The 21,174-nt window shown below is 31.9% G+C and overlaps 1 protein-coding gene across 1 annotated transcript; it reads right to left on the bottom strand.

The window, feature by feature from the left end:
* Window positions 1–69: 69 nt before the first annotated feature.
* LOC113399076 (uncharacterized) lies at window positions 70–20,889 on the bottom strand. Its single transcript, XM_026638109.2, has 13 exons — window positions 20,686–20,889; window positions 14,706–14,739; window positions 14,471–14,617; window positions 14,285–14,332; window positions 8,531–8,672; window positions 7,725–7,808; window positions 6,467–6,600; window positions 6,062–6,198; window positions 4,033–4,187; window positions 3,281–3,359; window positions 2,686–2,848; window positions 1,151–1,304; window positions 70–308 (listed from the first exon to the last, which is right to left on the bottom strand). The coding sequence occupies exons 1-13, from the start codon at window positions 20,700–20,702 to the stop codon at window positions 130–132; spliced, it is 1,473 nt and encodes a 490-aa protein (XP_026493894.2). The 5' UTR covers window positions 20,703–20,889; the 3' UTR covers window positions 70–129.
* Window positions 20,890–21,174: the final 285 nt, after the last annotated feature.

Genomic DNA, 21,174 nt, shown 5'->3' with positions numbered 1-21,174 from the left:
TACTTTTTTTTGTAAAAAGATACCAAAAAATAATGTTCAATATTCGGTTACTTTTCCGGACGTATCGCAATCACTCACTCATGACATACAATATTATAATCTCATTATTATTGGTAATAAATATGAAAGCTATTTGATCCGTCCCTTGTGAGGAACATATGCATGTATTGGCTGGCTGCGCTGCCGGTCGCGCCGCCAGCCGCGTGCGGCAACCAGTAACCCCGCTAGCAACGCTGCCACCAACACCACGCAAGACACTATCATCGCCGATAATGAGGATGTCTTCATGCAGGTCTGTCCTTCTATCGCTGCAAAATACATTTATAATTTAACATTGATGTTTAATGCTTGGATCTTTTAGCCACCTGATGTATGTGGTCACCACCGCCTATAGACATTGGCGCCGTAGGGAATTGTCGCGCCATTCATAACATCGCCAATAGGCCACAGACCTTGAACTAAGATCTCGTGACCCTTATGAATGCCTATAGTTACTCTGGTTCAAAACGAAATAGAATGGTATTAATCGGTAAAATATTTAATAATTGGGTGGTAGGTACCCAGACGGAAGATGCAGGATAGCGAATAACAAGAAAAAAGAAGATAATTTCTTTAATAAAAGTATAATTATAATGAGGTTTCAATCGCCGAAGATATTGCGTAAAATAACGATGAACTCACACAAAAACATTCGAATTTTGAACTATCTTGTCGCATGAAATATGAATTTCAAATACCAAGTGCATTCCACCAATTCGCAGTGGATCAATGGATGAAGTGCAAGCTTTTTTCGTAAAGGCAAGGTGAGGAAGCCAATGCCCGGCTACTTGGTAGGACTTTGTGCAAGCCCGTCTGGGTAGATACCACCCGCTCATCAGATATTCTACCGCCAAATAACAGTACTCAGTATTGTTGTGTTCCGGTTTGAAGGGTGAGTGAGCCAGTCTAACTATAGGCACAAGGGACATAACATCTTAGTTCCCAAGGTTGGTGGCGCATTGGCGATGTAAGGAATGGTTAATACTTCTTACAGTGCCATTGTCTATGGGCGTTAGTGACCACTTACTATCAGGTGGCCCATATAGTTTCTAGCTATTACTGTATACAGTTATACTATAGAAAACCCAAGTATACATGTACTGGTGCTCACCGGCCACAGTGTCGTCCTCCTCCCCCTCCTGCAGCACGCGCAGCGACTGGAAGAGCGAGATGTTCTCGGACAGCCGCGGCGCGACGCTCGCCGTCTCCGTGTCGGCGGATCGACGACGCACGCTCTTCATGTTACGCCAGTGACAAGGCTGTGACTGAAACATTTTAATAAATAAAGTAAGTACACTAAATGCTAAAAAGTTTATAAGAATGAATCACATTTTTATCTGTTGTACGTAACATTAATTATTGATATTCGTATGGTTACAAAATAATAATTTAGCGTGTTTATTAGAGTTCTCTTTCGGGATAGGTTACAATAATTCATCTTTGATATATATATACATATTCATAAAACGTCTACGACTTTCGAGTAAGAATCGAATCTTTGATAAACAGGGCAATCGTATCACATTAATCGGTCATTAACTAAACCAATTTTTCTTTCTTTTCATGGTTAAAATGCTCGAAACGCAATGATTTAATTTTTTCAAGCTTCTTCATGGCCTGCACAATCTCCACCTGTCGTTTACTATCTACGACATGCGCAATAGAGCATGGCATTACTTTTATTCGTTGAAACGGAACTCAATTTAAATGCATAAATAAAACACGAAAAAATCTCGCTCTGCTTTTTGTATTTGTTTACAAAATTAAACTAAGTAGACTTAAACCAAATTTACTGTTTTTGTCGATGTTGGTCTAATTCTGTCTGGTATAATTAAGTACAAATCGAAAAATGCATTGTACTCGTATTCTGACAGACGAATATATATATTTCTGATCCAGAAATACAGATAGTCGTATATATATATATATGTATAAATATATCTGGTGAGTTGGTAATACTTTCCTGTCCGACCTTAACAAGGGCCCAGCTATAGTCAAACTACATACTCATCACTTCATCACATCATCTTCAACAAATCATCACTTTTGAGGTCTTAGTCTCGTTTTGATACAATTTATACTAAATTACATTTACACACTACTGATTATTACTACTGAGTCCTCTGGCGTAAACCATACTCTCATAGCCTTCTAATTGTAAAATTGTAATTGTATAAACTTAATTTAATTCAAAATATAATATTGGTCAGTATTATATGAAATTATAATTTCCTAATAAATTCTCGATAGCAAGAGTTTCTACCCTTTCTAACAAATGTAACGATATCATATATGTAAATGAATAGAAAATAATGTCTCATGTAGACTTTTGTTTCTGATGAACCGACAAGACCCAGTAGTTAAAGAGAGTAAATTTTAATCGAAAGTTATAATAACAAAAATTTAATTTATTATCCTTCATTTATAATATAAATTACTCATTTTCCATTGTCGTTATGGAAAAAATCGTGAGGAAAGCTGCATGATTCGGATGAAAATCTATACGTGCCCTATAACTCTATCGACCATCTCGTATTTTCGGAGTGAGTTTAAATCAGCTCAAACTGTCTCCTCTAGAGGAGAGGATATTTTAATAATTTTGCATCAACTTAAATTCATAAAAATATTCGTCGTCAAAGCACTTACTGGACATCTTCCATGGCACATTCTGACATCACACTCAATGTAGAGAGCCGGCGAGCCCGTGAAGCGAAACGTCTTCATATATGCGTACACCTGCGTCTCGAACACGCCCGACTCCGACCACGAGCCGCGGAACCGTGAGATTAGCTTGTCATCCACTGGACAGCTGCTCGTAAGGGAATTATATTAAACATTATAATAAAATAAATATTGCAAGTCCCTAAATTATAAGTTTGGATAAAAAAATGTTTTTTTTTTTCATATCTTATGTTACTATTAATAAATTATGAGACCACATCAGTCTGTTAAGAATATAATAATGGAATTTAAATTAAATGTTATTTTTAAATATTCCAATTAATGTTTCAACATGCATATGTGTAACATATATTCCGAATGAAATGTACCTACATATATATTTTAAAAGAGGCGAGACGACCCGCTTGATAGAACATTTGGATCTTGATCAAAAAATTGCGGATAGATGGTATATATTTAACAGATAATATAGAACACGAAGCATTTACTTCCAAAAATAGTTTTATTAAAACTCTGTTTTCTTAAAATAACTCGTATGAAGGTATATAACAATACTCACCCATATTCATCTATGAGTTGAATCCTCTTCGCGGCTCCGTTGTGCGCAAAGCAATCGTTGACCACAATGTCGAAACCATCTACAATTAAAAATGTACTTCACGTAATTATACTGACACACTTATTTAATCGGGACGATGGCTTCAAGCTATTTCCTATGAAGAGATCGATGAACTTTCGATCGAAAATCTGTGAATTAAAATAGGAAGCAAACACGCGATGATCGGTCACCGTTAATTTTCTGCCCTTGTTCGTTACGGTAAATAATTGAACATCGGTCGTAATCGTTCTGATAAATTAAATAAAATCTTTTTTATCAGAATAGCGTGTAAAATGCATTTTTTATATGTTAATAGAAAGTATAAAACATTTAATGGTCTATGCAAGAGCCAAATATTTTAGAATTTTCTTTTATTTCATATTACTCTTTAAAAATATAATTAGTTTGCTTATTAATTATTGGATACTAGATTTTTTATTCTCCTCTATTCTCTTTCTTTTTTAAATCATTTGATCGATTCCCAGTTCGTCGAATTATAATAATAAAATTGCTAGTATATCTTACTTGAACGAAGTCCATTGTACTACTTCAATTAAAATACATTTATCACCTAATTATTTATGTCACTTATAAATATTAAAGCATCTCAATTATTTGATATACTTGTACTGTGTACAGCTGTTTTATATACGTATAGTTATAAATTTCTATTTTTAAATGAAAGTGATTATTGACATTCATGTAAAGCTTACCATATGCACTCCTCATATATATCAGCAGGGTGAGAGGGTCGCCCACCCGCACTGGGCCGGTGACGCGCGCACCTGTGGCGCCGTATCCGGAACGAATCTCCATATAGCACTCCGGCGGTTGCAATGTGAATACAACAGGATTACCCGTTGCTACTCTGAAAAAAAAAATCACATAAAACCTTACATGATTTAACTATCAGAATGTATAATGTAACGTATGAACATTTGCATAATTGATAGGGTCATATGCATATTTGGAATAAAATGTTGTATATATAAAATTCACTTATATACCTCTAAAGAAAAATTGATGTCGTTTTTCCTAATTATACATTTCTATGCTGAACTACAAGTGCCCCAAAAAGGTATTATATATAATTTTAAATTAAAGATAGAATTGATGTTTACGGATATTGCAGGGGAAAATTCCGGTCAATATTTCAATAACGTCCTCCCCGGCGCAGATTTGACGGAGAATCTTTGTATTCACATATATAGCTTCATTGCGTTGCCTTCTCTTTTTAAAAGAATATTAAAATGTATAAACATTACAAAGTCTGTACCAAAAATCCTGTCTCAAAAATCCCAATAAATTAATAAAAGAGAGGTAGTCATAAAGATGTCATAGAGCCGAGATGGCCCAGTGGTTAGAACGCGTGCATCTTAACCGATGATTTCGGGTTCAAACCCAGGCAGGCACCACTGAATTTACATGTGCTTAATTTGTTTATAATTCATCTCGTGCTCGGCGGTGAAGGAAAACATCGTGAGGAAACCTGCATGTGTCTAATTTCAACGAAATTCTGCCACATGTGTATTCCACCAACCCGCATTGGAGCAGCGTGGTGGAATATGCTCCATACCTTCTCCTTAACGGGAGAGGAGGCCTTAGCCCAGCAGTGGGAAATTTACAGGCTGATTATGTTTATGTTAGTCATAAAGTCAGTCATCAACTTAAAATTTAAATTGAATATTACATTTTTGATTTTTTTTATTAATACGAAAAAAGAAACAAATTAATTATACCTGACCTAATGGTCTATACATTCATTTACATAAGAATTATTAACATCAAGGCCTTAACTATATAAAAATAAGAATTGAAATAAAAAAAAAAACTATTTCAATACGTTCAAGTTTGTAATTTACGATTTTTTTTAACATGAACTTTATTGCAAACTTTCGAAATCTAACAACTAACACTTGAGTCACATTTAAATAACTAATTTATTGCTATTAAAATTCTACATCAAATTACGATGTCATGTTATTAACGAGATTTTCAATACAAATAATGTCACGGTTCAATAGATTTACACGCAAATCTTCTCACACTTTCATTGCGATTACATGCGTTGTTCCATTACATTTTATTTTTCATTAGACATGATTTCTGGCCTTTTGTTATTATGCTTTATCTAACTTAAAAATAATTTATTTTTAATATTTGATTATTTATTACCTGTTCTAGCCTTTTTTGGAGCCAGGTTTAATTCAGTACTGAGAAATAAATTAGTTTTATAATAAACAAAACCGTTTTAATTGACTATAATGTTACCGTTTTTCAGTTGAAACTATTAAACTAACTAGCAGTATTTTTTTTTTAATTATGCAAAGACGTCATATTTTAATGGATAATCTTTATCTATATTTACTTTATATATGTTTTTAAATCTGTGTTTATTATAAGTATATAAGTACATCTTCGTGTATAAATGTAGTCAAAAGATACATGTCTAACATATAAAATTTAAGACAAGACTAGACAAGCAAACATTTAAAATTTATGTAATTAATAAGATAATTTATTCCACGACCATCGAAAAACACCTAATCTAACACTTCTTCTTTTAAGAGAAAGTTTCGGTACTTATTTCACGGATGCTGCTCTAACACGATACTTCACAATGTTTTTCTTCACCACTGATCACGAAATGAATTATTAACACAAATTAGTAAGTGCTTGCCCGAGTTTGAACCCGGAAACTTCGGCTCACAAGTTTATTAAAAAGAAGTTAAAATTACTTACTCAACGTCTAAAAAGGGAAACGTGACAGTCTTCCAAAAGTCGTATCCATATTCACACGTCACCTTGAAGTGTTCGTCGAGCTCCTCCTCGATTAGAGAATTGTACTGCACGGTAATTGTGTTCCACATCAGATTCTTCTGTTGAAAAGTTTTACATCAAATATAAAACGTGTATAAGTAGACTTTTATAACAACCCGAACGTAAACACTTTGTTCCTTTTAATAATATTTGCCTAAAAAGACTTAGCTGAAAGTTTATTTACTGAATTATGGATCAATCACAACAACTATTTAAGAAAGCTAACATCCAAGTCAAAGTTAATATAAGTTTGGAACTATTCATCTTAAAAAATTGTAATTTGTATGTATATATATGTATATTTATTACGAAACCTGCTATACTCACAGTTGGATGTTTCTTTGTGTCATCGTGCTGACTGTTTCTTCCAAGAGTGCCACAACGATTCAGTTGTATGTAGAACTCGTAGTAGTCACGACCAGAACCGTTTATATACATGCAATCTGGATCGTACGAATAACCTGTGAACGTCGATTATGATAAGTAGCTTGTAAGAATTCGAAAAAATAAAACAAAGGCATTCTGTTTTCGACAATTTAGAATTATCAATAATAATAAATTATAGCGGAAAAAATATTTATTCCTCGAACGAAAGGGCTGCAAAACTGTATGCATTCTCGTTATATATTTAAATCTGCCACTGATTTACATAATACGGCATATTAAACTCCGTTATTTGATTTCAGATTAATAACACAAACTGCACAAATATTCAATAAATATCTAAGATATCAGTGTAAATTCCATTCAATCAATTTGTAAATCTTATTAAGCCAATGAACATGAAATGAAAATTTTACGGCTCTTTTTCTAGTTTTGTGTTTGTAGGTAACCGAATTCTCTATCAATGAACATTACCATCAACAATTTGATTGTTTTGTATACGCATATCAACATTTGATGTCAATATAACGGATATAAAAGGTGAATTGATTCGACATTTATTACTCTTTTTTATTTAGTATATACTTAATTAAATGAATCCAATACAAGTGGCAGAAAATATTGTATAAAAAATACATATATAGCTACAGCACATAAAAAAAATTGTGAAAACATCAGACGGAGCGTTCGATTCTTATTAGTACAAGTATTATGTACTCGTATATATTTAAATACCAAGTCGATACTACGACTTTATTAATAAGACAATTAGTATTTAGTCTTGTTAACCTATTAATACTCTATCTACCTGTTAGTTACTGTGAGGATATCCGGCACAGACCCCTCACATATTCAGACTCACTGTCAAATAATATAGTTACTGTTTAATCAAATATATTAAGATGATCATTACTTTATATCAAGCTCTCTCCACTATTGTACCATCGATACGCATTAAGTAAGCTTACAATAGTAATACTGGAAGTAACAAGCTTTTATCCTTGATATTACAAAACTACCATTTTGTCTTTACTAGTGGTCAAACGACACTCTAATCTACTAACATCAAAAATATTTATCTCTACTGCAATATCAAATACTTAATTGTCTTACAGCTGAATATGTCAGTTATATTTGCAAAACAATGGTTTTATTTAAATTTTTATTTATAAGTTTTAATATTAAAGACAGTTTTACTTACCGGCTGAATAAACAAGTCCATTAAATGATCCATTGAAGCCAACCCTTATCTTCATAAAGTCATCTTGACATTCTGCTTCAATATCTGTATCAAAAATCTGACTTATTTAACGAGAATACGTTCATCTTAAAAAAGAAGAACAGTATTAATTGTAATAAAAGACGCGTGTAGATTTCAAACGTTGATATGAGATGTAAACGTCCTAGCAAGAGTTTAGAATATTTATTTTATTCTTAAACACCGATTTTTTTTTTATTTTTATGTTTAAGTCGTGAGCTAAGAGTAAGTTATTTCCCCGTAAATAAAAAGATAGATTAAAGATTGAGCAAGGAAGACTGTTAGTGCGTGTGTCTATTGATAGCATCAAAATTTGTCCGGTTTTGCAAAACAAGCATAATAGTTCGCATGTATGGGAAATCCGCTGTTTACAAATTGGTCACACATTAAATAATTTTTTGTAGTTTAACAATTTCGATATTATCATTTAGGTTAACGGTAATTCAGTTATGTATGAAAATAAAACTATACGTTGAAACAGAATCGAAACAGAAGTTATATTGTGTGTATGCAATGAAAGTAGGCTAAGGATCAGGCTTCCTATTAGGGATATGACAAATAATTAATATAACAGAGAAGACATGAAAGAAAATTTGCCTAGCCTGGTGTGCCGATACTATTTTTTATATAAACATGAAAGAATTACGTATTTTTTTTATCTTTAAGATATTTTCAAATACAATTATTTCATTGATGGATAACGCATTTAGTTTCGTTTTTTTTTTTTGTGCATTACTAAACAATCGTACATTGTACTCTGCTGCCATTTGTCCGATGTCGTCTGTACTCTCGTTCCCAGGCAGGAGGTTCTCGCCAGCTTGAATCCACTGCGGGAGAACGTGGCTTGATGCTAACTGGGATATAACCATTCTTGTCAGACAGGAATACGACCTGAGAAAAAAACGTGTTATATGATTATGTTTATGATGATGAGCCAATCTCAAGGGAAACCAGCCTAAGCAGAACTTATTATAGTGTACAAATGTGAGCGCAAATATAGGTACACTCTCAATTCCTTCTCTCATAGCGACCCAGGACCTCGGGATCTGCTGTGAGCTTATATCTGGCTACTAGACCAACGAGGCTGTCGTTGTTAAATATATCTGTTAAGAAAATATCAAAACAAAAAAAAAACTGTCTATGTCTAAATCTGATCGTCTTTGATTAGGAAATATCCATTATAATTGAGAGTGGACTTACGTAGCCTTCTGGCGTCTATTATAATAGACCTGATATGAAAGAGTAGGGTCTATCCTATTTTGTAGAAACTTACGGGATTTTCGGACTCTGAAATGTAAATAGCACGAAATAACTCAAATTTTCAAGAATGACTACAGTTTCGATGTCTTAAGCGTTACACTATCCCAAAGTAGTTTACCACAAACATGAATACTATAAAAATATCCAAAATACAATCAAGTACAATCGACTACAAAACATCCAGAAGGATTTATAATTTTTATTCTGCCAGCCGGCCGGCCTTCTTTCGCCACGTTACATATTTCAGGTGCTACATGCTGATGTTACTGATGGTTAATGCTTTACATTAAAAAATCTTAAGCCGACTTTTAGAACTCCCATCGATTGAGATGGAATGGTATTTTTTTTGCCGAAAGTCACATAACATTATAATTAATACGTTATACATTAGGTCATTGCCTTAATGTTTATGACCTTAACTTTTCAAATAATTTGCATTAAAAATTATGAATAAATTTCCTTCCATAATTATCAAGTGAACACGGATACTCGTCTTGTTGAGGTAAGATTTTTGACGCGTACAGCCGTACACTACGGAACGTTTGATAGCCCTGAGATAAAACTACAGGCGCCTAACTACGTCCTTCCGGCAAACGCGACTTCGTCTGCATTTGATAATCATACATGTGTACAACTTCCTACGAGAATCGCTACTTAAATTAGTAACATAACATTGACCTAAAAAGTTTTCGAAAGTAAAGCCGTTAGATAAATACGATAAGTGATATAAAATTTTACTATTAAGATCAGTTAGTTTTTCTATTAAAAAAAAAAATCAAAGTATTGAATTACCGTCGTTAATGCACCATTTCACAGTCACGACCCCATGAAAGTTTTGCACAAAAAAATATTATCGAAGATTGTAAGACAAAGTGTGCCAGGGCGGTTCGCACGCCGCAGCCGCTGCACGCATTATGAAAATTGGGCCAGTGGACGGCCGCAGCAGTACTTACGTTCCGTCGCTACACTACTCCAGCAAATTGGTTTCGATACAAAAAAATAAATCTATTCATCTGCAGGTACAAATTAGACAAATTGGGAGCGTGACAGCTTATATTATTGAATCATCGTGTCCTATAGGAAACAATTGTCTGTAATACTTAAAATATTCAGTTTAACCTTTTCAGAGCATTGTAAAGAATTTTAAATACTAGATTTCAGTTTGTAAGTACTTTCGTGAAATAAATATTTCTAAAAAATATTTAAAGTTATAACTTGCTAAATTATCTTAAATTGATTTAGATACTATCGTGAGTGACTTCAAGAGTAATAAAATATTACCATACAAAAAAACGTTTACAAATGTAAATAGTAATATAATAATTGGTCTCTTACAGGTTTAAACTTGACTTGACTTTTAATTTTATTTTCATTTAGCAGTACATTAAAACGAAACCAATTTAATTCTTTACAATTTCATGGGAAGGGTAATAATGTAGGGCAAACAAAATGCGTCCACGCTTATGATGGCGTGCAATGTGAGTCGAGTAACTGACAATCACACGCTGCCGACGGGTCAGAGATGGCTATCTTAACAATGTTTGCAATGATCAACTTACTATGACAGACGCTTCTCACGAGCCCATAGTGTTAATCTAATCAAACTCGCAAAATCTTCAACTATCAAGGAACTTTTACAGATCAGCGATTACTTACAACTTGTTAATCATATTATCTGTTCAAATTACGATGTAATTATCTGTCTATCTCAGAATTAAAATGAACTTTTATTATATTCACATGGAGGTATAAGGAGATCAACTTTGTTTGTTTGTCTATTTATGGGACTGACACATTATGATAGATTATACTTTCAAGGCTACATAATACGCTGTGTTTTTTTTTATTTTTTTTAATTTATGTCCATGTAGCCAGAGAGAAAATTGTTATTCCTTGCGATCAAGCGAACTCTACCAAACCTAAAACTAAATAGATATTACGAACTATTTATTTTTTAATAAGTCAAGCGGTTTTTAGTTATAGACAATGTTTCAAAACATGGAAAATTAAAAAAACTTTAATCGTAACTTTAAAGGTTACATTTATAGCTTAGATTGATCGTAAATCAATTGGCTCGATACCGATATTATTATTATATTTGTTTAGATCTCATTATTTAAAAATAGATAAATAGAAATCCACTAACTTCATTTTACTCAAATATAGTTAATGTGACAGTTATTATGAAATTTTTATTGTAAGGAGTGATATTTATAAAATTTGAATTTAATTCATAACTACTGGACGGAAAATAACATCATAACTAAATGAGATGAGAGAGGCCCTTCGCAATGTTATTGTACTTATTGCATAAAACAACCGCTGGCCTCTTGTTCGCTACATGTATAGGTTGGGCAATGGATGCGTGGACCATCCTCCCTCAAGCATAAAATATACTATAACATTTGTTGATTTTATTCCATTGTTATCTGATATATATTTCAATGTTGAGTTAAGTAATAAGCTACTTGATTTCCAAATTCTGAACCTTATTCTTTTACTTTAACGTAACTTACTTAAAGTTTTACTTAACTCAATTAAAAATATATGCATTATATATTTAATTATTTATTTCAATCAGTTAACTATAATATATAATCTGGTTATCAAATTTCCTTTCATTAGTAGGTTTTTAAATATCTTTTGAATAGTCATTTGACAAGATGGAATTGAATTTAAAGATACACGAACTTAGTACTTACTCTCTACGTATTATATATTTGGCATGCATAGACATTTATTTTAATTAAAAATTTAACATTGAAACAATTCATAAGATTTTTGTTAATATTTTCTATCGAAAGTTATACTCGTTTACAAAAATAAAACAGCTTGAAAAAATTGTTGACAATCACTGTTTGCTTAATTTATGGAAAGGGTAATGTTAATTGTTAGCGACACTTTGCAGTACAGTAAAATAGTTTATTATTCTTTTTTATATCTATTTTGCGCTATGAAACCGCTATATTGGAATTGTAGAGCAAACCGCGAAATTCCGAGATATTTCCATTTTAAAAGTGAGAGTATACCCGTACAACTTCATACAATTTACACTTTTTTCTTATTTTTTTAAATTTCAGGTAAATTTGGCCCGTCATAGAGTGAATCACATAAAATTAAGCTTTTAAATTTATGTCGAGTGTGCGTGAAATGAATGATTATTTTAACCTGATTTTGAATTTCACGTTTTTGCTTTTTTATATATAGGTTTCCAATATATTGAAACTTATAATTTTAGAAAGTGCAAGAAAAACCAAGACCCACAATGTCGTATGGTTGCCTGATTTTCATTTAGATATATTTATTAGATAAGATTTACTTCTATTACTGTTTTTATATTTTGCGTTCTGAAGTCAATAAAATACATTGTAATTTAATAAAAGAAAAATTCTAGTCTTTTGTATCATTATATAGGTGGTCTGGCAAAATGGCCATTTGATAGTAAGTGGCCATCATCACTTATCGACGTTAGCGTTGTAAGAAATTAGCCTTATTTCTCCAAAAATAAGAAGTTATGACCCTTGTGCCTGTAATTTTACTTATACGCTCACCATTTAAACCGGAAAAACCGAATATTAAGCATTGCCGTTTGGTAGTAGAATATGTGACGAGTGGGTGGTACCTACATAGGCTTGGATAAAGGGTTACCATCAACTGAAATCTATTAAAGTACTACTAATAACATATTAAAAAGAAAGACTTGAAAAAGAAATCGCAAAAAACATAGTTAGATCGATCGTCGGCATGCTCTGTAGAAGCAGCCTTTTTATACAATAATAGTCATTGACATTGAGCCACATAGCAAGATGTTTGGTAAGACGTAAATAAAAGAGCGCTGCTATGTATTTATGCAGCGAGATGGTTCATTGTTCCAACGAGTGTTATACATCTCTTACATTCATTCAAGGTTGTATTGTATGGAGATATACACATATTAGCCGTGAAGCTTTATAGAAAAGTACCGCGCAAGACACCACAATTATTCTAGATAGTCAATTAATCACTATAACATTTTTACGGTGTCTTTAAAAGACATTTTTTACTTTGTTAATAAATTATTTGTTTCTTAAACTCAAACTGTTCACAATTTTTTTATGACAGACAAGCTATGAAATAATTCAATAGTAAATTAACAAAAAAAAAACATCTTGTCAAACTGTTGTAAAACTTGCGACAAGTCTAATTAGACATCGAGCTATCTTTTATCTTATTCAAAACGGACATGCTCAATGCGTGCTAAATAAGTGCGGAGATAAACTGCTGCAGAATGTGTGTTAAAATTCAGACATTCATTAATGAATTTTAACGCGCGAAAACATCGTGAAGAAACGTGCAAGTGCTAAATAATGTTCTGCCACACATGAAAACTTGATGGAACAAGCCTTCTCATTAATTGGAAGGAAATATTTCTCCTCTACATAGTGCACATTTTAGGGCCGTTACTTAAATATGTCCATGTCACGAACAATAAACATATAACCTATGTTTCAAAACTAATATTAAATATATAATATCACGATAAAAAGTTTGATTTTAGAGATGCAAATTTTAAAAAATAAATACTTTTCCTTAACACATTTTTTTATTTTATTATTTAACTTCGACAAATTAAATTAATGACAATCAAAACTTTATAGTACTCAAACTGTATAAAGTAAAACTTTACACCTTTATAATAAATATTTGTTAAGCACCTGTATTAACTACGACCTAAACCTCTCGTGTAGAGAGGTAAAAAATTAATCACCAGAAAAAGCATTCACAAGTAACGTCCGTAAAAGTATAATCAATACGATATAAAGAAGTGTCATAAATACACTGCGCCGACCCCAGATAACCTCCCAAAACGTATATCATGAAGAGCATCTTTAGAAAATATTTAATATTTAAATGTATAATCTTTCCTGGTATATACCCTACTCTACTCTAATATAGCCTTTTGGCATAATGTCAAATATTATATATACTACTATCTATTGTAATCAAAGACAGTGAGATTTAGACATAGACAATTTTACTACATTTTACAAATATGATTTATATTCCTAACAATATAGTCATTTCTACAGCTCTCACTTGATAATAATTTCATACGTAGTAGTTTTTTTATTAATTTGATACTTTAAATTAAACTGTATGAATCATATATGTACTTATTTTCGTACCTTGATGTCCCAAAATTTTACAAACACATTTTCAATTATGTTGTATAAAAATACTTAAAAAAAAATACAATTACTTACTGGATCCTGTTCACTGCCGTCCGATTTAAGTGCCTCTCTCGTTTCATTCTGTTAAATGAACATTGAAGTATAATAGCTAATAAAAAAATAATCTCGTAACACTTTTGATGTAGAATAATAAATATATTAAACGTAAAATGATAGGATGTCGGAATGATTTTATTAGATAATAATTATAGTTATTACCTTGCTAGTAGCGATCAAGGAAGGTGGATCATCTCCAGAACCCTCGTTTAGTTCAGCTGATTCAAGAGAACTGAATGACTCTGTTGACAGCTCCGCAGATTCCGCTGAAGAGTCTAAGCGTGTGTGAGGCGTAATGGTGTGCACTACCTTTAGAATAATTAAAATATATTAGGATAGTAATATATTCGAGGATTATAGTATAAATTAAAACTGTAAATTATTGATTCTTACTTACATGTAAAATGCAGAATCCGCAAATTGTGATTAATCTGGAACAACACAAACATATATAAGTTAAATAATTAAAATGATATTAAACTATATATGTCATAGATAAATTAATCTTGTATAATTTATCTGCTCAGTGGTGAAGGAAAACATCGTTAGCGCCGGCCGCGCAGCGAAACCGACATAGGAGCACTAAACCTGTTCCTTAAAAGGAACTCATAACTGATACTTTTACTTTGTGCGAATAAATATATTATATAATCAAACATAATATAATCGTATTATTATTATTAGTATTACACGCAAAGTCAAGATAACCAATAAAAGTCGAGCTTGTGCCGTGATAGTATCATGGTTTTGTCTATAATAGATGTAATGATGGGTCAAAAGACACGGCAGAGTAATGACAGGGCTGAAGATTGAACCAAGGGAATCAATATCGGCGTCATTACCGTGGACTGTGATCTATGAAATTGTTTTACAAGAGCGGTAGCTGCAGTGATTCAATTCTGATCGTAATGATTATCTTAATAAAAATACACAAAGAACAAGCCCTAACCTAATCACATCATTGGAAAATCAAATATCTATTGGATAGGGAATGATTTTAATACTCAAAGTGTAGAAGAATAGCTTCTTCAAATTCAATATTACAAATTCCATTGTATTTTTTTCTTTTGGTTTTAAATAAAACCAAAAGACGTACGTAATACGTAATAAAAAAAGTAATTTAAAACGGTACATGATCAAGGTATACATTTCAATGTACCTAAAAGTAAAAAGAAACTGTAAACGTTGTAAAAAATGCGTCCTGGTGGCTGTTAACATAGAACAAAAATGTCGCTCGGACATTTTTTTAAACTATTCAATAAAAGTAATTGAATAATCAACTATTTCAATCAATTATTGACATATAACATTATCTAATTTTCCACATGATTGCCTTCATCTCATTAGGTTAGCCTCACTTCTTAGTCTCACTTTTTGATATATCTCAGACGCACAGTCAGTGACCTGTGATGTCTATTGAAGCATAGCCTTTGTGTCCTTAACAGTATCGCATTGACTAAATGTAATTAACAAGATAAAACATGCTAACGGATGTATTTAAATTGAATTCCTGTAGTTAAAAGATTGAATGGTAAAAAGTCCTTAAATAGTTACTGTAAAATTTTGCCCCGTTTTGTTTTCCAAAATAAAATAAATTAATTACTAATAAATAAAGTAAAGAAAAAAATAGCCCGTGAGTGTCCCGCTATTGGGCTATGGCCTGTTAAGAAGACCAGACCTTAGGCCTCCAAGCCTTCCCTAACCTTCTAAATACAATTTTAATATTAAAAGGTTATACGGGTCGGTGAATAATTAGTGCTCACCTCTACCTCTGCAAAATCTACCTTTGCATTGTTTTCCTTGAATAAAATACGAATTTACAATTTTCTATAATATACAATACTTAATAGATTTCATCAAAATATTGCAATTAATAGTATCAAATAGTTTTGAACAGCTCAGTTATAATGGCTCTGTTCGTGAACACGATCTGGCTTACCCGTTATCGATGGTAAAACGACATGGTGTAATTTTCAATTTCTATTCGAGATCCACTTGTTTATGGTATTACTTACGCTTGATCTATTGTATTCGTTTTCGTTATCGAACGGTAAAAAAGTTAACTTTAACTTATTTTAATTCAAATAGTAAGAAAAATGTATGGTTTTTTTTTTAATTTTAATTAAACAATTAATAATGTTGTACGTAATCTTACAAGCGATTGTAAACTAGTTTCTTTTCCATTAAACTGATTGTAATTTTGCACACAATTTCATATATTATCGACATAGTATCGATATATTGAACACAATAAAATATCTTTATATATATATATATATATTGTGTACCTAAAATAGAAAACACATTTTTTAAAAATGTTTTACAAAAATCTATTCAAGTCAGATTCAATTTGTTTTCTACACTTTTCCCGCGATTTTACTCGTCCGCATAGACTTCATGCTACTTGTTCGTTCGAAATAAAGAGCTATCTGTTACATCTCAAACCATACTTATGCAAAAACATCGATTGGTTAAAGCATCAATGTTTTGAGCGTTGAAGCGTAAATGAGAACAAACAAAATTACTCAAAGTAAGTGTATTTGTTCTTTTGTTAAAAAATAAACTTTTAAATTTCTTAATATTTCTTATGTTAAGAAATTTAAAGAATATTTTCAATGACGATTTTACTAGTCAAATCACAAAATATGACAATATTAAACTACATACGATAACGTTTTACAAACTACAAAATGATTCAATAGCCTTATATCACGACCTTGTATAACTTAAATGCATAAATAAAACATGTAACGGTGACTTTCTGTAAAACGGCGTCTGCGCATGCGACGTTACGCGCTCGTTTATGTCTTTTGTTCGAGCGGCGATTACAAGATTTTTACGCCCAACAAAGCATAGTTTGAAATTATTTTGATGAGACATATTGAGAACGAACTGCTGAGACCAAAACTCTGTACTTAGATATTCAGATTTCAATAACCCCTTAAGAACTTTATTTTCCAGAATATAAAGGAACGTATTAAATGTATATAAGAACAGTACACACAGCTTGTAAAACCCAGACATATTGTGTGAATTAAATTTAATTTCACCTTATCTGTTAAAAACGAATTCTCATTATTTTTTTTTATTAATTAATGTGTTAATTAGTAAATCTTGTATAAAAATATACAGGTATCATTTGTATGTACGTACTTATGGATACAATCACTGCCTGAAAAAGGTCTGTACATTAAAAAAAAATGAAATGGTAAATGTAGAGTTTAATGGAGACAATCCACAGAATGTTTGAGGCGGATTGAACGGAACAGTTTCATGAAAACAGCAAATTTATTACATTTTTTATATTATATTATAATAGATAATGGAAATCGGCTTGGACAGGAAGTGACCTCGCACCGCTTCCTACAACATCTCTGTGGCCTCATTACTGCATCCTCTCCGGACTCGAAATTCTATGTAAGGTTATTAATTGTTATAATTGTTTGCTTATGCAATATTATTATATTTAAAGATATGAAAGATTTTAAGAAGTAATTTTAGATTATCAAAAGGTTAACTGTGTAATTGCTTAGCAAAGTCCGCAATAACCGACTGATTAAATGTTATCAATGCGCTTAAATCTAATATCACTATGTTTAATTTTTTTATATATTAAATTTTTCTGTTATTCAATATATAATTAATAGAGACAGATCTAAGTCTAAACACTATCGTAAAAAAATAAATAGTTTTCAAAGTAAAGGATTTTCAATGTTGATAATATAATAAAAATGTTGAAGGACCTACATCGCATTACATTAGCAGCCTGTAAATTTCCCACGGCTGGGCTAAGGCCTCCTCTCCCTTTTGAGGAGAAGGTTTGGAGCATATTCCACCACGCTGCTCCAATGCGGATTGGTGGAATACACGTGTGGCAGAATTTGTTTGAAATTAGACACATGCAGGTTTCCTCACGATGTTTTCCTTCACTGCCGAGTACGAGATGAATTATAAACACAAATTAAGCACATGAAAATTCAGTGGTGCCTGCCTGGGTTTGAACCCTAAATCATCGGTTAAGATGCACGCGTTCTAACCACTGGGCCATCTCGGCTCACAATAATGAAGGACCTACATACATCAAAATGGTTTATTACCTTAAGTAAATTTTAAACATTTCTCACTAAGATTTTTAAGAATAGCTTGTAGATTAAAAAGGAGCCGATGTCCATCCAAACAGTCGTCTCTGTTATCCTTTAGATGATGACATATTATATGTATGTAATATTTTTTAGGAATGCAATTAACTAATCTAGTCCTATGAATCTCACAGACTTATTTATGAATTATTTAGATTGTATATTGTCATAAAATAAAAAAAATATTTCATATTTTATCTTCGTATTAATCAAATTCAGGGTACACTTACAGCCTAAGTTCCTCCGAGTGTAGCATTCTAGCGACGTTATGATTTACGTACAATAAACTTTTGTGACCATTTATTTATCCGTGAATGTCAAGAATGATGTAAGTCACTAGTTCGGCCCCTATTATAGCCCTTATATAATTCACTCTTGATGAGAAGTAACACCAGTTCCTTGAATTGAATGGATTATGGAAGTTCATAAAAGTCAACAGTTGTTTAGCATGATCAGCGTAAAAGTGACGACTATGATTTTGATCAAAGCCGGAACGCACCGTTAACGCACGCGTCGGGTCACATCAGACGTTTTACACTTTGTTTCCACGCCAGACTCATTATATTCATACGTTATTCACCGTTCAAAATATTAACAATCCATTAATTACTAATGAATCAGTAATTGTATAAATAAAACTACACACTAAATAGTTTTTAATGCAATGCATACAAATAAAATAAATTGTAGAAAGTATAATGAGCATATTTAAAAAAAAAATTTTTTACTATACAATTAAACATCTTATACAATTATTGTTCCCACTATCATTACAGGCAGGCGTTGTCTGCCATATTTTATTCTAAAACCTTCCCCGAAATGCGCGGAATCTATTGATCTATTTTTTATATATAATTTTTCTCAATAATTTTATATTATTTATTGAAAAATCTTTAGTAAAATAAGAAAGAGTTGTACCAAACGAAACATCTATGTACAACGTTTAGATTAAGAACAAACATAAAAGAAAAATTTAGGCTTTCCTAAAGTTTAAATTCTTGGCTTTTCTGTACTACGATATGTATGTATTAGGATATAAACCTTCCTCTTGAATCACTCTGTTTATTGATGAAAACCGCATTAAAATTCATTGCAGAGTTTAAAAGGTCTAGATGTAAAGGCAACGGGAATCGACTTAGTTTTAAACTATGTACAGTTTTAAAAAAAAAAAGTACTTTTCAAAAAGATAAACCAAGGAAACCTAACAAAGACTGACCTAAGAAAATAAAAGATTTGATTACCATAAAACAGTTTACAAATAAACCACAAAGAAAGATTGAAACTGATTTTTATTTGATATCCAAATTATTATATTAAGAATTTGTGGAAGCAAATCATCGACGCCATTTATTCCATTGAAGCGTAGCGGGGTCACAGAACTAGTACAAACATAATTTTTCGCGGCAGCTTTATGCCTTTTAAACTCTATCTGACACCGCGCTTGAACATCTTTTTATCTGTGGATATAAATATAAAATATCTCTGTATCAGTATCCGCGAAACTTTGACGAATTGCTTATGGTTTTTATTTGATGCATTTCAGAAACTTAAAGGTGAAATTTATTCGTAGATCACATTGTAATAAAAAAAATTGTTGGACTACAATACTCGGCAAAAGGCATAGTCAATCGCCACTCGAACTATCAATTATTTTAGCACTTAGTTACTTGTTTTATTTTATGTGTTCAAGTGCAAAAATTGGTGAACATAACCACTGCCTACTTCCTAACTCCAGATAGTTTTTAGAATTCCTTAAAAGAAAAGCCCATTTTTTTTCTAATAATCTGACTTGAGATTCGTACCTGGGACGTCGCGATCTGCAGCCTAACAAGCTATTCACTGGACATAAAATAATTATAACCATACGTTATGTTAAATCCACATTAATATAAAATATCACAATTCTTCAACCCATCGTAAATGTTTAAGTTTTTTTATAAATTACTACATCTAATTCAACCTTTTTGATAGATCTGCATTACAAAGATATATAAAAAAGTATGTATTATCCGATACGATATAAGCACATTATTTCTTTATTTAATGAATATATGTACGTATATACTTATTAATGGACTAGTGATATGCACTGTAACCGCTTTTATTTACATGTGTCACAAACTTATACTTGAGCCGTACAATTATCAAATTAATTTATAAAAAAAAAGTTAAAAATGTGAATAACAATAATTTCAGTCACATTATAAAAAAAGTAAACAATAATCTTACTCCACTCACCTCATATTTGGTACCATTTTGCACAAAAGATGCACTCAGAGGCCGACACTTTTTGCCCCTGTGTCATTTAATTACACTCCACTCAAACAAAGACGAATAGCGTGAATAAAAAGTATAGAACACTATATGAAAAACACGAGAAAACTATCGGTAAGTTTAGGTATCGGTGAGTAAGTTCTCGGTACATGCGTCTCGGTCGGCGGTTGCCAGTGAAGTGGGCAATGGGCAAAGCAGCCTCCGTATCTCTTCAGCTAGTCAATGCTGCAATGTTCCACGAGTAGTTCTTACCTTAGTGGCACAAAGCATCAATATATACACGTACTTCATATATTCTGATACACTTATCTCGAAGTTATATTCGTTATATATAATGAAACATTTTGTATATCTTCATGTGGTTTAGGAGGTGATGAAATTGATTAATGTACTACGAGGAATGAGTTCAAAATTTCAAACCTCTACAAACTTCTCATTAATTTTGGACATAAG

The sequence above is a fragment of the Vanessa tameamea genome, chromosome 15 (genome assembly GCF_037043105.1).
Source record: "Vanessa tameamea isolate UH-Manoa-2023 chromosome 15, ilVanTame1 primary haplotype, whole genome shotgun sequence".
NCBI lineage: Eukaryota > Metazoa > Arthropoda > Insecta > Lepidoptera > Nymphalidae > Vanessa > Vanessa tameamea.
This window is presented reverse-complemented; position numbering and strand designations above follow the sequence as displayed.